General features: G+C 33.1%; 2 protein-coding genes across 3 annotated transcripts in view; both read right to left on the bottom strand.

The window, feature by feature from the left end:
• LOC140040618 (carnitine O-palmitoyltransferase 1, liver isoform-like) overlaps positions 1-1,477 on the bottom strand; it is a 31,321-nt gene extending 29,844 nt beyond the window's left edge. For both annotated transcript variants that reach the window (XM_072086682.1, XM_072086683.1), the window contains exon 1: positions 1,393-1,477. The gene's annotated coding sequence lies outside the window, so the exon portion shown is untranslated. The remainder of the gene's footprint in view (positions 1-1,392) is intronic.
• A 667-nt stretch (positions 1,478-2,144) lies between these two features.
• LOC140040614 (neurobeachin-like protein 1) overlaps positions 2,145-17,158 on the bottom strand; it is a 59,553-nt gene continuing 44,539 nt past the window's right edge. Inside the window, exons 35-47 of the mRNA XM_072086678.1 lie at positions 16,622-16,762; positions 15,796-15,926; positions 14,977-15,083; positions 14,001-14,118; positions 9,846-10,060; positions 9,403-9,495; positions 9,089-9,198; positions 8,722-8,894; positions 7,384-7,478; positions 6,988-7,104; positions 6,205-6,369; positions 5,911-6,059; positions 2,145-4,854 (exon numbers count right to left, since the gene is read on the bottom strand). Coding sequence (XP_071942779.1) covers positions 4,677-4,854; positions 5,911-6,059; positions 6,205-6,369; positions 6,988-7,104; positions 7,384-7,478; positions 8,722-8,894; positions 9,089-9,198; positions 9,403-9,495; positions 9,846-10,060; positions 14,001-14,118; positions 14,977-15,083; positions 15,796-15,926; positions 16,622-16,762 — 1,792 coding nt within the window. The 3' untranslated portion in view covers positions 2,145-4,676. The remainder of the gene's footprint in view (positions 4,855-5,910; positions 6,060-6,204; positions 6,370-6,987; positions 7,105-7,383; positions 7,479-8,721; positions 8,895-9,088; positions 9,199-9,402; positions 9,496-9,845; positions 10,061-14,000; positions 14,119-14,976; positions 15,084-15,795; positions 15,927-16,621; positions 16,763-17,158) is intronic.

The raw sequence follows: 17,158 nt of genomic DNA, 5'->3' as shown, positions 1-17,158 counted from the left end.
TATAACAGGATAATTATGACGTAATAATCAGAATGGCTATAATAATCAATGGATATTGTTAATGAATGAATGACTGTATGATACTTAATAAGATTCCTTAGATAATAGAATGGTAACGCACTTAATAGTTGTCCAAGAAATGCTACAGTACTACTGTACAGAGGAACCCAGTTTCAGTTCCAAGAAAGTAAAAGAGGATTCTAATCAGATACAGTACAGTACTGCAGTTATATTGTATACACAGGTAGGTATGTGTCATGAAGGTTCTTAGACTTTCTATTGTACTGTACAGTAGGCTATATGCAGAATATATCCATGTGCAAAGGGTAGTGTAGCATCTGTTTCAATAATGTTCACAAACACCAGGTTTGAGGTAAGTTTGGGATGGAATGATCTTTGTTTGCAATATTTACATTCTAAGTGGCATGATGCATTTTCTTTAAAGGTCTGTTTATAAAGGTACAGTAGTCATACGAGTCATGGTTCGGAGAATCCGGTACAACAGTACCGATAGCAGTACCGCTATCAGGGCATGTACCGGATTCGCCAAACATACTGTAGTACAGAAGGCTACAGAGGCCTGGCTAGAGCTACTGTAAAGCAGTAGTACCTAGCCTACTGTAGTAGTATTAGTACTGTATGGTGTATGTGTTATGCACAATTTAAACAATTTTAAATTGCGCAAGGATTTCCTATAATTAAACAGCAAATTTAAAAAATTTAAGAGAAGCCATTATGATGAGCAGAACGCTGCGAGGTAATGTGACAGGATCTTGAGTGCCGGGGGCTTCTTCTTTTTATGCCTACTACTACTACATTTCATGCTATTTTGTATTCAAATTGAAATTGCGCAAGTAAGCCCTTGCACATTTTAAATTGTGCATAACATGGATGGAGTAGGCCTAATAATAACTGTATACTCCTATGACTAGGCCTATGTGTGGTTTGATTGAATAGGCCCTTGTCCCAGCCGTCTTCCTTTATAATTAATATTATTATTAATAATAGGCTTTGTCAACCTGTGATTGTGTATCCTCCTTTTCACTTCATGCAAAAATTTGTGTTGACATTTCTATTTTTGTTTATATTATATTATTACAAGGCCTACATCATAACAACATCAAGAGATGAGCATTTGAAACTGTATACTATACACACACATATATTGCTAGGTCTTAGCCTAGCCCACCCCTATCCTCTTCCTCCTCCTCTATTAGTATTACTAGCAGATCGTCGTCTGCAGACGACCAACAAGAAGGCTGTATAGCTCATCCAGGCCTAGCTTACTTATTCTGCATTTGGTTTGGTCTTTAACGAACTACCGTCAACAAAATAATCATATATTATTTGCATAATGTATATGCTTTTTAAATAAACAAAACAATATCTTACCCTTATTAAAAACACCAAATTATACAAATATTTAGCAAGAGCTCCAGCTTTTTTTTGTGAATGAACTGCCCTGCCAAGCCCCCTGGGCAACAACTGGAGAGGGCGCTAGACAGCTGAGACGAGCAGCAGCAGAGCGAGCCATAATATAAAGAGTTGTGACTTCAAATTGAGTAGAAGTCACGTTTGTGTCCAACTATTCCTATGTGGAGTATGGAGTCTTTTGTTTTGAAAATGTATAACGTTCAAAAGGCTTTAACTATCGAATTTAATATCAAAACAATCAATTTGTTTAAAGGATTTAGTTAAAATAATAGAAAAATTATAAAGTTACTGCGAACATGATTTTAAACATAAAAAAAAATTCAAAGATAAAATAAAATTCAACAAAAAATAAAGTCTTTATATATATGGCTCTGGAGACTGAGAGAGCCCCAATAAAATTGTTCTTATTTTAAAAGAGATAACCATACATGGCCGGCTATGTTTTTACAAAACATCTCTATATCAAATCATGCATACAATAGAAAGTTACTATGATCACACAAGTCCTCAAAACATATCTTCGTGTGAATCTCAAAATATATTTTGCTGATGATTTTATTTCATTTAAATTAATTTTCTTTCCTTTTACAGCAAAAATCATCAAACCTGTGTAAATGTCTGTACTACATGTAAATTTAAATATTAATAATATTAATTTAATACAAAACGTGAGACCATCATTTATACAATTACATATTTATTGACATCTGTTTTATTAGTAACAAATATAAGCATCTTATTTTTCATTGCACATACATTTTTAAAGTTAGAATCATTTCTTTATAATTCCTTTTTTTGTTGTAAAATTGCAAACATAAATTGATAGCATAATCAAAAATAAACAGTTAAGTAAATATTTATACAAACAAATAATTAATGAAAAAAAGTTATACAGAGGAATACAGAATTATTTCTAGCTAAATATTAAAATAATTGCAAAATTTGTTGCAAAATTTGTTGAAATTGTAATGGTATAATATTCGATGGGTTGGAGCTGATCAAACGCTCCTCCTCTTATTAAAAAAAGCAGGTCTGTGGGATTTCCCTTTGCAGAACAAACTGCAGTAACTTCTCACATTGAATAAGAGGCTACAGTCTGTAAGTAGTATATAATTAATATTGTTAAAAAAATATAAAGATAAAGCAAGGGAGAGTAACTTCCCAGAGTACATACAATTTTGCAGAGCAGTAAAAAAGCAACTAATAACAGTTGCGTAACAGCTATATGAGCACTCACTGGCTAAACACAGGGGATCAATATTTTGAGGTGCCATAGAGCATGAGCAGCATCAGTGCAATTGTCGAGGGCCCCTTATGAGTGCTAAATCTGGGGCCTTTGTTCCCTGTGTTTACACCACTGAATAATAAGTACTGGTAATTTTAACTATAGAAAGTCAACAATGAGCTTGTCAACAATATAATATACTTTATATAACAACTATATTACTACAAACTAATTTAAGTAGTAGGACTACAATAAAGTATTTATTTAATATACTTCTTTTATTCATAATGATTAAAGAATTATTATAATATTGATTTAATCAAATTTAATATTTAACATACATTTAATTTCATTGGTAGAATGCAATAATCTATCATATATTTCTAAATTTGTTTTATATATACCTGTATACTAAATTTGGTTTTATTCCTTTCATTAAGATTAAAAACATAAGCATTAAAAGTTAAACATGAAATAATCAAATTTAGTACAGACAGTGCTTTCATCTGTGGTCCCAGTGGACACAAAGTATAACAAGCTTTAATAGGTATAGTAAATTTATTTAAATTTAAAAACCAATCCAAAGGTACTTTTTTTCGGAAACAAGACCTTTGCTAACTATCATATTTAAAATGAAAGAAATGTATACAAATACATTTAAATTATTGCTTAAATACAATAAAGTAATCTACTTAAAAAAAATATTTAAGCTGGATTTGCAAGTAAAATATAAGGAATTTAATTATATTGTTAGAATTTGAAAATATAGCTCTGCGTATTATTATACTTTGAAAATCTAGATATAATAAAAAATATATGTATCTCTTTTTTTTTTAAATTGGCATCTAACTTCAAGGTATGTAGCCAAGTTCACATTAAACTTATATCAATTGTCTAAGTAATAATATTTTCTGTGAAATACATGATAAACTACAGCAGTGATGTTACAGTTCACGGTACATGTTTCATTTTATACACAGTTGTCTAGACAATTTTGATTTACATTCATTGAATGTGCTTATACAGTATATGTCATTGAGAAATTGACAGATAATGAACAACTAGGGTTAAACAAAATGTACAGACTAAAACAGAATCTGAAATTAGAACCAGAAATAATGTGTAAGGGAACATACACTTATGAAATTGCTCATAACACAAGGTTAGCAATTGACAAAAGCCCATCTTGCTTATACTGTAAATATAAAAATGTTTTTAAAATTTGATTAGCAATTCTTTTTTCTGGTGATCTACCACGCTAGCGGATCACCTATTATGTTTATTATTATTGAAGCCTTTTGGTCAATTTTACATATTTTGCATCATGTATTGTTTACAGTATAAACTACTAGGCCTATCCACATTTTCTATAAACTTAACAAAGTACACATGAGTAGATGGTTTCTTTGGCTAAAGGCACTTCCTGAAATAGAAATTTAGAGCCATGGCCTAAAAAATTATATATATATAATGCTTTTATTTTTATCAAATGCATTTTTAAAAATTAAAAATTTGGTATACAATGAGTAAATACACGATATTAAAATTGATATTGAAAAAAAGACATTCTCATATTCAATGTAGGAAATATAACATTACCTGATTAAATATACAGCCAGCTCTCGATTTTAACATGATTAGGCCCAAAGACTTTACAATGAGAAACCTAACATTTCAGTAGGTTAATTAATTCACTTTGCCAAGGTGTTCAGACAATAACCTAACAATCAATATGAGTTTCATACACATTTTGAACTAGCACAGTATGAATATCAAATTCCTATTCAGGGAATCTTAAAATTAAGTAGGTTAGAGGTCACAACATGGAAACAATGTTGCTAGTTGGATCTACAAACCATTTGCAATGACCTTATTTGCAATTACCTCATTTGCATAAGGTTCTGTATGTCACAAAATTAATAGCTGTAATGTGTGATAATACATTTTTTAATGAATCAGTTAAGAAAACAACTGTATCGTTTTCACAGGTTACAAACATCTTGATTAAAAACTAGTTCTAGTCTGCAGTGCCAAGTTGTTTTGATTTTGAGTTCTTCCTTATCTCATTTGGATTTCCAACACCTAGTATGATAAGCTTGCCATCACGTAATCCAACAAAGATGTGACTGCTCTTTGGGGCTAGAGACAGACACTGGATTGGTACATTCAAAGGAATCGTTGCTAGCACCTTCAGCCTACAAAAAGGTTATAAAACAAGTTATTCATCAACAAGTACACTCAAATTTATAATTATACTGCAAACCACTGCTGTTAAGGAATACTCCTATTGGTAATTTAACCATTGTGCAACAGAGCAGATTGTTACCAGTCGGCTTGATATGGAAAATTCCCTGCTGTATGGTCTGCTAAAGAAGCAGTTGCGGACTCTCCAGAAGGTGCAAAATTGGGCAGCTCGCTTGGTGATGTGTGCCAAAAAGTATGATCACGTCAAACCATTTTTCAAAGAGTTAAATTGGCTACCCATGGAGTCACATGTTAAATTTAAGATCCTGCTGCTGGTGTTCCGATGCCTAAATAGCTGCTGCGCTCCAAAATATCTCTCAGAATTGTTGACAGTCAAGAAGGGAAAGCGAGAACTAAGATCTAGTCATCAGGTGCTACTGGACATTCCGAGGAGCAAACATAGTTGGGGAGATCGAACTTTCAGTGTTGCTGGACCTAGGCTCTGGAACCACCTACCCTTGAACATTAAACACATCATTATTGAGTCACTTTAAGTCACTACTCAAAACTCACCTTTTCTGATTTTTTCTACAGCGCCATGAGCAATGAATGTTGGAATGGCGCTATATAAATCGAACGATTGATTGATTGATTGATTGAATGGAATTGGTGACCATTTAATCTTTTTATTGTACTTTTTTATACAGTACTTTTTATGCATTTTCAGTCCTTTTTACTTTTTGTACTCTTCTTTATTCAGTGTCTTTTTTAAGGGACACTTCAATACCCAATAAGGGTACATATATTGCCTCTTACTTGTATCAAATTAAAGTGTCCCCTTAATAACAGGTCCCCTGAATAGAGGTGTCATCTGAATAGAGATGCATTAAAATTATTTATAAACAGTAAAAATGAAAGTAATAATTTAAACATAAGTTGATTTAAATCAAACAAGAAAATATATAAACTGTTGATAGGACTACAAACTAGAGGGCAGAACCTTGTTTCGTGAGGACCCTATAGACATAACAAAAAAATCAAAAAATCAAATAAATGAAAAATCATACCGAAATGTGTCCCAGATCTTGAACACTCCTTTTTGATCCCCAGTCAAAAGATGGTTGTTGTTGATCTTAATGTCTGTTAAGTTACCAACATTATCTTGACTCCACAGTTGTTTACCATTTATTGAGTAAACATGCAAACTGGATAACTCCTAAAAAACAAATAACACTTTGTCAACTTGACCACCACCTGACCAACAACCGCACCACATCTCAACAACAACAACAACAACATGGCTACGGCTCTGTACTGTATCACATTCACATTTAAATTTAAAGAGTAAAGCTAAGTATTACCGTCACTGGTTTGTTGCCTTTTAACTGCTGGGAGTGTAGTACGATATGACCTTCTTCAGAGATGGCTAGTCTTGGGATGTACAGCCTAAGCCCTTGTTGACATTCAGGTTGCAGAGTTCGAATGTAATGCCCTTTGCGTACAGTGTGGATGATCACAATACCGTCCTGAAAGACAACAATTATACAAAACATAAATAAAAATAACAAATTGTTGCTATTCAATATTATTATTAAATAAAATATAAATAAACAGTCTGTGACAGGGTATATAGTTATTGGTGGCTTTTTATCACACACTTGTCATTTGATTGGAGGATTATAGGTCACATGATATTCAATAAATATTCGATTGAACTCTTAGTTATGTCATCAAGAGTGCAATGTCGTTATATGCAAGTACTTTATTTGTTTTGCATGTTCACTTTTGTTACACAGTGAGCAACCACAAGCACGACAAAATTCTAGGCTTGACTGATCATATTTGTAGTATGTGCCGTCTATAAATGTTACTACTTTGCATCCAAAGTTGGAGTGCTGCTTTTTTGAATATTTTAGCCTCTTGTTAAAGTAGATGTACTATAAAACAAATAATGAATGTTTGTATTCGTGCAATGAAACAAATAATTTCAATCAGTGAAAGATGACAATTTGTTCTATTTTCACCTCATAAAATTATTTGTACTACTGCATTCATAAACATTAATTATTTGTATAATAGTTTTGACTAATAATTAGGTATTGACAAGTAACATGATTCAAGATCAACAACACTACTGTACTAACCTTTGCAGCTGACACAGCCATGTCTAACTCAGTACTTATAGCCACATGAGTCACCTCATCATCATGACCATACAGTACTTGTATTGGTTTATTGTTCAGTCCACTTGCCATGATTCCCTATAAAAGCAAGAAAACAAATGTGAAAAAAAGCGATGTGTAGAGTAATTCTCTCAAGCGTAGCTCACTCTAGCGACGTATCAACGCAGTGCAGTGACGTACAGAATCAACGCAAAGTTCCGTACTGCATAATCACAAGTGGGAATCCATCAGTGCTTCAAAAAAGGATTTCAATGTATTTCTAATAATAATACAAAAACTGTGGGTAGTATCAACTACTATATTTGCTTTGGCATCCAAATTCATATTATGTCAATTCATTTAAAAATAATATATGACCTGAAATGTGACCTCCCAAATCATGCAAGTTGTGTCACGTGAGCCAGTAATCAGGTGAGTTCCACAGTGATCTAAAGCTAGGCAGGTTACAATATCTGTCAAAAACAACATTTATATAAGCAAATCGACAGAACATAAGAACATGTAAACAGGTGTATTTATGTAAAATATAATCAATTGAGATTACATTAATATGAAAAAGATAAAGTAGAGTGAAATGTTGTAAGGTGTTTTTTCGATTTATTGTAAAATCAAAATGGTACTGGGTATGATTAACTAACGTTCTTGTCATCCATTCATAGAAGTACTGATGTAATTGTCTATCGGTACAGCGACTATGAATGGACCCAAGACATGACTTAGGCCATGTAAAAAAAAAAGGTTGTTGATCGTCCTCGCCTGACATCGAAAATTGGTCCGCCTCATTTTTTTTTTTTTTTAACCGTGAAAATCCGGGCGAAAATCCCGTTTTTAAACCTCAGATCAGTCGTCGCGATCGCAAAATTCAGAAATTCATCGCGTTTATCTGGCCCTCTATCGATAGTATCAATATGCGCATGTGCAAGATACGGGTATCCAGCTTTATTTGTTTATTCTTTTCGCTGGCCTGCTGGCCTGCTGTACAGCGTGGGTTCTTTTTACACGTGATTTGTGAACAATAGATCTTTATTGATACGTATTTACGCAGCTTAAATGCCTTTTGTGGTACTTTCTATTACCCACGAGGGTAGTAGTTCGCCGATTAAAGATTGGTTTGGCTGCGAAGTCACGGCTGATGTAACATTATCAGAGTTGTATGTTGAATTGTACACAGGGAAGTTTGACAGTGAATCCGTCGTGGGCGATAGGCCTACGTTGCCTACAGTGTACGCCAGCGATAGGAAGCCCGGAAAGGGAGATGGTATGATCAAAGTATCGGCCCAGTCTAAGCTGAGTGACATCGTGGATAAACTAGGTTCGTTCATTAAGTTTGTCCAAACACCTACAGTTCCCGAAATTACGATGCCCCAAAATGCTAGGCCTAGTGCATTTGTTGTACTGATGGCAGGCGCAAGCAATTGGAACAAAAGCTTACCGCCGAAGTTCAGCAACATTTCAACATTTTGTCGAATCGTTACACTTTCATGATGCTTTGCTGCTTTTTTATAAAAAAAAAAAAGCCTCCCTCCCTCCTGCCTTTTTTTAAAAAAAAGGACGATCAACAATTTTTTTTTTACATGGCCTTACTACAACTTTTTTTAAATAATTTAATACATAAAGTTTGCAGTACACCACGTATGTAGTTCTGAAACACTAAAAAATCCTAATGACACTGAAAATGAACACAAAAATATGTACCTATATGACGAATAACATGGGTCACCAGTTTGCCCTTTGACACACTGAGTGCTCGGAGACTGCCATCCCAATGACCACCAGAAAAGAGGAGCTTTGAGTCGTGACTGGTCACAAAGAGATTAGAGGTGATTTTGAATCCTGGAGAGAATGGACCACCCACCATCTTTCTTGTCCTAAATCAACAAAAGTTTGTTTGTTTTATTACAAAATATGAATTATTATTTCTGCATTTGAAATTCATAAAACAAATATATAGTCAAGTTGCCAAAGATGTACAAGAAGTACAAAGTTAAATTAAATAGTACAAGTTTGCTTTTATTATATTATCTATATATAAATTTACGTAATATTACACAATTTAACTTACTTGGCATTCAGGAGTGATGGATCCCTGTCAAATGTGAAGAAATATGAAACATATTTATCGTAAGGTAACCAACCATGAACTCCCATAATACCTCGCTCACTAACTGTTATCTGTAAGAAAATAAAGTACGAAGATAAAGATTATTGTCACTGTAAAACCTTGAAAGATGTGGATGCGTGAAAATATAACATTTCATCTTTCACCTCTTGAAATTATTTGTACCATTGCACTAAAAAACATTCATTATTTTGCATACCATTCAACTGTCTACTCACTAAAAACTGTTAGAATAATAATAATAATAATAATAATACCATGTTGTCTGGCATGCCATGTTGTATAAATGATCTTGCTTGAGTTCTAGGCACATTAACATACACCAGTGGCTCACTATCAGTTGCAGATGCCTGTACAGATATATAAAATGATAAATTATTTTGTTCAATGAGAATGGAAAAAAATTAAAAGAACAAAAACAGTGAAATGATAGTAGGAACAAAGATAGTAAGGGGAAAGAAGAGGAAAGAGAATGTATGAAGAGCTGGAAAGAGGAATTAATAAATACTGAAAAGCAAAACAAAATTCTAGAACAGAAACAGAATTAAAACACCATGACATTTTTTTAAGTAATCAACTTTCAGACATTCAAACCCATAAATGATTGGGCTCTTTACTTAATTTGGATTGCCTGAAGATTTTAACAGACTATAGAGAAACAAACTTGCTTTATGTCAGATAAATGACTGATAGAACTGACCTCAACAAAGAAAGCCTTCAATTCACTTAGATGATTGAAGAGATTCAGTACACCTTGTTGAGTCTTCAGTGTCTTTCTTGCGGCTTCCTCTAGAGTGAACCGAGGTGGATGAGGTTCACGCAAGAGCTGGCAAGGTGTCTGTCCAAAATTGTTGATCATCCCTTCCAATGCTACACGGTCAAATTCATTGTCTATTGCATCAAGATCTACGGCTCCTAAAAAATTGTAAAGGTAAACGTTAATACTAGTTTTTAAACTTAACTGGAAACTGAGGAAATTTGGATTAGGCACTCTACGGCCCCACGGCAGCCAGCAGTGCAGCGCCGACCAGATGATAATAATAGATTCTAAAATTTATAACATGCCAAAACATAAGTAACCTGATTACATTTTTTTTTCATTTCTTTATTCGAATTCATAAAATAACACAACATAAAAAAAATACAAAGAATGAATTCAGGGTAACACAAAAAAGTAACCAAAGGTCAAACTTATTTCCATTGTGGCCCTTAAGGATAAAAACACCATAAGAATAAACATTTACAATAAACAATAACACATGTAGTAACAATATAAATATAAATTATAATCTTTCAAGCATAACCTCTTTGAGATGTTTCCTGATATTTCTTTTGAATTGATTGATGGTTTCTGAACACTGTATCAATTTTGGCAGGTGATTCCATGACGTTATTGCCGTGTTAACAAAGGTTGTTTGGGAGTGGTTACCTATATATGGTCTATAAATTGATTGAGTTGCAAATCTAGTATTGTACTGGTGAATTACATTTGCTCTACTAATACCATCATTCATAAACGTAGGGCTTAATCCATTAATAATACGATACATGTGACAAAGTTTTATCTGTTTAACTCTTAAGTCTACTGGGAGCCAATTCAGTTTGTTTAATTCATTAGCCCCAATGTGATCCCTTGGTTCAAGACCAAGAATACATCTGACCGTCTTATTTTGTGCAGTTTGCAATTTAACTTTTAATGTTTTTTTTAATCCAGAGTACCACACGCTACAAGCATAATCATAAAGGCATAACACCAAACTATTTGCTAGTAACTTAAGATCTCTGAAAGTTAAGTACTTTCTATTTCTATATAAAAATTTTACCCTTGAGTTTACTTTCTTTATAACTGATTTACCTATATAATCTCCAGTTAGATTGTTATCGAGTTCAAGTCCTAGATAACTTACTGTAGGTTTGTTTGTGATTATATAATCATTGCATGTAACTTTCAATTCTTGTTGATTTCTGAGTTTACGTTTAGATCCAAATAGAATTGAATACGTTTTGCCTAGATGCAATGACAATCTATTATCTAATAACCAAGAATTAATAGATTTTAATTCTTTTGACAATACATTTTGTATATTGGCGACACTTTTATCAGATACAACTATAGCAGAATCATCGGCATAAAGGAGCAGTTTACAACTCAATGCAGATTCCATATCATTCACATACATTAAGAACAACAGTGGGCCCAATATTGACCCCTGAGGGACCCCACATGTTATTTTTTTCCACGTTGAAAGAGTACCACAATTATCAACTACCTGCCATCTATCTGTTAAATATGATTTAAACCAACCTATTACTGTTTGGGACAATCCTAATGCTCTCATTTTGCCTAGTAAAATCTGATGGTCTACAGTATCGAAAGCCTTTTGTAGGTCTAAGACTATCATACCTGTTAAATTACCTTTATCCCAATTCTTTTTAATATGGTCAGTTAGGTGAATTAAACAAAGATCTGTCGAAAAATTTGCTCGGAACCCACATTGGAAATCATAGATAAGTGATTTAGAATTAAGGTATTCCATCAATTGGTCATGTACTAGTCTTTCAACAACTTTAGAAAAAGCCGAGAGTATAGACACCGGACGATAGTTACCTACCACCGTTTTACTACCCTTTTTGTGAATTGGGATGACTCTCGCTAATTTCCATTCTTTGGGTACAATACCGGATGTGAAGGACAACTTAATAATATGAGTTAATGGTTTTGCTATTGCAGAAGCCCCATCTTTGAAGAATTTGGCTGGTAGAGTATCTATTCCGGTAGCTTTACTCGTCGATAATTGTGTCAAAGCTTTAAGAACATTATCTTCAGATAATTCTATGAAAGAAAAATCATTAGGAAAGACACCTTTGCTACTGTAAAAGACATTGACATGTTCCAAGTTATAAGTATTACTAGGAGGGTCAAGTTTGTTTACTAGCTCTCCAGCAACGTTGGTGAAGTACGAATTAAACTCTTCAGCAACTTCTTTCTTATCATGAACATATTCATTGTTGATCTCAAGACAAACCTGTTTCTTGTCATTATTATTTGATTTAGAGGTTCCAAGACCTTTAAGAACTTTCCATAATTGTTTTGGTTTGTATTTATTTTCTTGAAGTTGTTCAGAATAAAAATTTACTTTAGCTTTTTTAATTTTATAATTTACACTATTTCGGAGTTTTCTAAAACCTTTGAGATGCATCACATCCTTTGTACTACGATATCTAATTAACATTTTGTCTCTTTGCCTAATAAGATCTCTTAATTCGGAGTCAAACCATGGTTGATCTTTTACTTTAACCCTAACTTTTTTTTTAGGAGCAATTGAATCAATTATACGCAGAAACTTATCTTTAAATGTATCCCATGAAGATTGAACACAAGTTAAACTAATACAATCTGACCAGTCAATACTATTAAGCATATGAGTCAGTGAATCAGAACTGTAATTTTTCATTGATCTAACATCAATTGTTCTGTGTATGCCAGAAATGATATTAGTCCGTTTTCGTCTACAAAACGTTAAAAAGTGATCACTTAGTCCAATAGGAATTACTCCACTGGCCTTAATTTTTAAAGGATCACTGGCAAAGATCAAATCTATTGCTGAGCTATTGTTATCACTGATCCTAGTTGGTTCAGTGATAAGTTGTTCAAGACCGAAAATATTACAGAAGTTAGTCACTGACTCATAGTTGTTACGATTACAATTTAAAACATTTACATTAAAGTCTCCAAGAATAATAATTTCTTGAGCAATGAAGTTTCCAACAGTCATAAGCAGGTTTTCTAAACAGTTAAAAAATGTACCTTGTTTTGGTGGGCGATAGCAAACACCGGTTAAAATTGGCTTCGACTTTGGCAAAATTATATCAATCCATTTGCATTCGATATCCTCTCTGTCCAAATCATTTCTGACTGAGTATGAAATAGTATTGCGTATATATAAACACACTCCACCCCCTTTTCCATTTCTGTCTTTCCTTACTATTGAGAAATTTTCAATTTTTATTTCAGCATCATTGATTGAATCATCGAGCCACGACTCACTTATTGCAATGACTGATGCGTTCGTATTTTTTGCAATATCTCGAATTTGATCGATTTTGTTACGTAAACTTCTAACGTTAAGGTGAATAAATATCAAACCCTTACCACAAAGAAGTTTACATTCCAACTCGTTGAGCAGCCTATCCTCGTTTTCCAAATTGGCATTTAACAACTCCGTGTACGAAACATCAGATATATTAATAGTATCTTCAAATAATGAATCACTGAAGATAGGTACCATACATGAGTAGCAATGCCAGTCCGAATCCGATTTGGCAAGGCGATTGTATTCTTTAATAGAGATATTCGCACATTTAATGTGGTACCATGAGTCACATCCATCGCAGCAGATACCTCGTTGATTTGATTTCACAGATCCTGAACACAGCCCACATGGATCACAAGTTGTGGGTCCAGGGTTAGACGATATATCTCCACTTAAAACAAGAATCATAAACGCAAAATGTCTCAATAAAACTCCAAGTCGTATTGCCCGTGTTTTAGTTTTTCCTCCGTGACCGTGTTTGCGTGGATATACCTTTTCAAAGTATGACGTAGAACATAATTTAAGTGCTGTGATTCCATGTTGGCTAGTGAAGAATTCCTTAAACGGACTGCTTGTACGCAAATCATTGGAATTTCTCTGGACGTCCCTGGCATTCCATTTTGTTATCACCGCCAGCAGGATCACTAACTAACTAACATCGATTTTGTAAATCATAAAGGATATCAAATAATTTAAAAATGAGTTTAAATTTGAAGATTGGTTAAAGAGGATAGCCAAATAAGAAGCATAGATATACTAACCTTCATATGTGCAGTAGTAAAACACATTAAGTGCTTCGGCTGCCTCTGACCCTCGCTGTTTGTAGCCAAAGATGAGATCAATCCAGTGATGAAGGTTTGCGGACACATAATCACACTCCTAAGAAAAACAATTTTGAAGTACGATTACGTTATGAGCCAATATGACACTGATTCTGATATCATTCTTTATAACACACCTGTTTGTATTATTCAAAAGTAATAGCTAAAGGTGATAATCAACACATGCACAATTTCTGTAAACATTTTCAGAATTTTTACCATGCAACGTTGTTGACCGCTTGTGTTTGGAAATCAAAGTGTTGTGCGCACTGTCTATAACTGTTCTACTCCATGTCTAAAGTTAGAGTACTGCATTTTATAATGGCCTAGCTTCTTTCTCATTAAAATATTCTCACCATCCAACTCATAAACATTCATTCTTTGTATAATAATGAATCATGGCTTTATTCACCTTGTTCATATACTGTACATGGTATACATTTGATATTATTGCGAAGTCAATTATCAATTGAATGCATTTTATGTTACCAAAATCAAATCAATAATATTTGTATTGACTCCTGTGAAAATATTTATTTTCCAATTCCAATTGATGTTTTATATTGTATTTCATGTCGTTTGTGTATTTTATATATTAATATTTTTAAATGCCTAGAGTTTTTTAAATGCTTTAAATTTGCATCCAGCTCTTTTATACCTGCATTGTTGTATTGAACACAATAAAGATAAATTGAACTTGATATAAATACAGGCATACAGAAACTCTAAAACATCCAGTTGTTAAGCTATCTACACTATCAAACTAGTTGGACCAAAAAACTGTGATGTGGCTAAATATGGTAGTGATATACCCAAATATGGTAGTGATATGACATCATCATGTCCATATATTCACACCAAGACATAATTTCGCATATGACAATTGTACTATTCACAGAATTAGAAGCAAGCTTACAAGAGCCTCTCTATGTTTGTAGATAAAATCAACGGCTGAATTAGCCCACTTTGGTAGTATGACATCATCCACCTTCTCTCCTGTCTGAAGGCAACCTAAATCAAACCCTAAAAGAACAATGATTTGTCAATATAGAATTAACTTACCAAATCATAATTATCTTATCTAGTATTAAGTAAAGTGAATAAATATTAAAATAATACAAATTTAAATATAAGTCTTGATTTTAAAACAAGCATAACCGTATAATGTACATATTTTCAAAACTACCAATAATTCTAATGACAAAAGTAGTCAGAAATGTCTGTTTATCGTTTAAAAAATGAATCTCTCTATACCTTCATACTAGGTCGTCGTAACTAGATTGTACTTTCAATCTAGTATATACTGTATTTATTTGAATAATGTCCCGCTTTGAATAAACGACCCTCCCCCACCCCCAATAGAACATCATTTTGAATAAATGCCCCGTAACATGCATATATACACAATATTTTATAATTACACACATTTCTATTTGTAGTAGAATTCATGATCTACAATTTAGTAAGCATTTTGATACAATCTTTGCTGTATTTTATCACATCTGGATATTAATTTTTCATATCTAGGGGGTATTTATTTGATTACAACTTTGGTTACCATATTTCACACAAAAAAAAAATGTCTCCACCGGATTAAACACCTCCCTCGAATAAACGCCCCGCCTAAACCCCTACAGGGGAGGCGTTTATTTGGGGGAGACGTTTATTTTTATTTACCGAATAAATATGGTAAATTAATTAAATAAAATACTTCTTGCAATTATACTCAACCTACCATTGCTATTTTCCAGAAATTCTGGCAAGTAAAAGAATTCTGGAATGAGTTCCTTGACATCATTTGGATTGTCCATCAGTGTTCTCCAGAGAGAAGGAATGGAATGGAACTGACGATCAGCACAGTCAAATCTAAAACATGGAATATCTATAGTTAACAGCAACAGACAATATTCATAAATAAAAATAGTAGTAGTAGTAGTAATTTTGTTTTTAAACTTTATACAATTCTTTACAATAAACCATTAATAGACGATTGCGTGTGAGACGTTTCAACATGTTCTCAACAAACTTTCATCTGAACAACGGTGGGTTATCGCTGTCTCATATATATGACCACCTCATTTCACATGAAAATCTGAAGAACTTCAGCAAATCACAGACCAAGTTTGCCAATAGGGGGTGCGGCCCTACAATTAGCAAAGCTACTCCTAGAAATTACTAACATCCAGTCATTACCAGATGAAGATTTGTTGACAAGTCGAAACGTCGCACAGGCATGTATCTATTAATGGGTTATTGTAATGAATTGTATACAAATAGTAGTAGTAGTTCATTTAATCATTTTTATTTTTATAGTTGTTAATTTGTGTTTCATGAAACTATTTAATGATACTATAACAAATATTTTCAATTATAACGTGAGTAGATCCTTGTCATTTGATTGGAATATTAACCAAAACGAAATTTTTTCTGAAATAATAAATACAATTTTTAAGTTGTTTTTTTTTCAAAATGTGGACTAGTATGTGGGCTAGAAAACTCCACAGCCAACTAGCTCGGAAGACTAAAAAGAACAACTAAATCAGTTAAATAAAACAACTCACTTGTCACTTTGCAGCTGTATGTGTAAAGTAGTAAATGGTTCCATACGCACCATGTAGTGCATCACCCCTGCTGGGTTTGAGTAGTGAGTTCCATAGTGAAACTTAGCAATGGTTCCACTGGGATCTTCAAAGTTATCATACCTATCATTATAAAGGCAAAACATCCACATACACTGAATTTATTTCAACATTTCAACATTTGGTAAAAATATTTTAACAACAATTCATAAAATGAATTGAAAGAGGCACTAGTCTCTAGAAGAACAATCTTATGTTGGGCAAGTCTGAAACAAATATTTAAAAGATACGAATATCACACACGTGTTGTCCATGTTTAATAAAAAAATAAGTCAATGAGTGTGCTTTTATCATTCGGAATGGTTGCAATTCTAGTTGGCTCTTCAACCATTACTGTAAATAATCATTGTATATATTTTATAATTAATATTTATATTGGTCTTGTTTTTTTGTAAAAATCTACTGTAATATTATACCTTATTGTGGTTACCATTATAACAAATGTACGATTGATTGAAT

The sequence above is a fragment of the Antedon mediterranea genome, chromosome 2, assembly GCF_964355755.1.
Source record: "Antedon mediterranea chromosome 2, ecAntMedi1.1, whole genome shotgun sequence".
Lineage (NCBI taxonomy): Eukaryota > Metazoa > Echinodermata > Crinoidea > Comatulida > Antedonidae > Antedon > Antedon mediterranea.
This window is presented reverse-complemented; position numbering and strand designations above follow the sequence as displayed.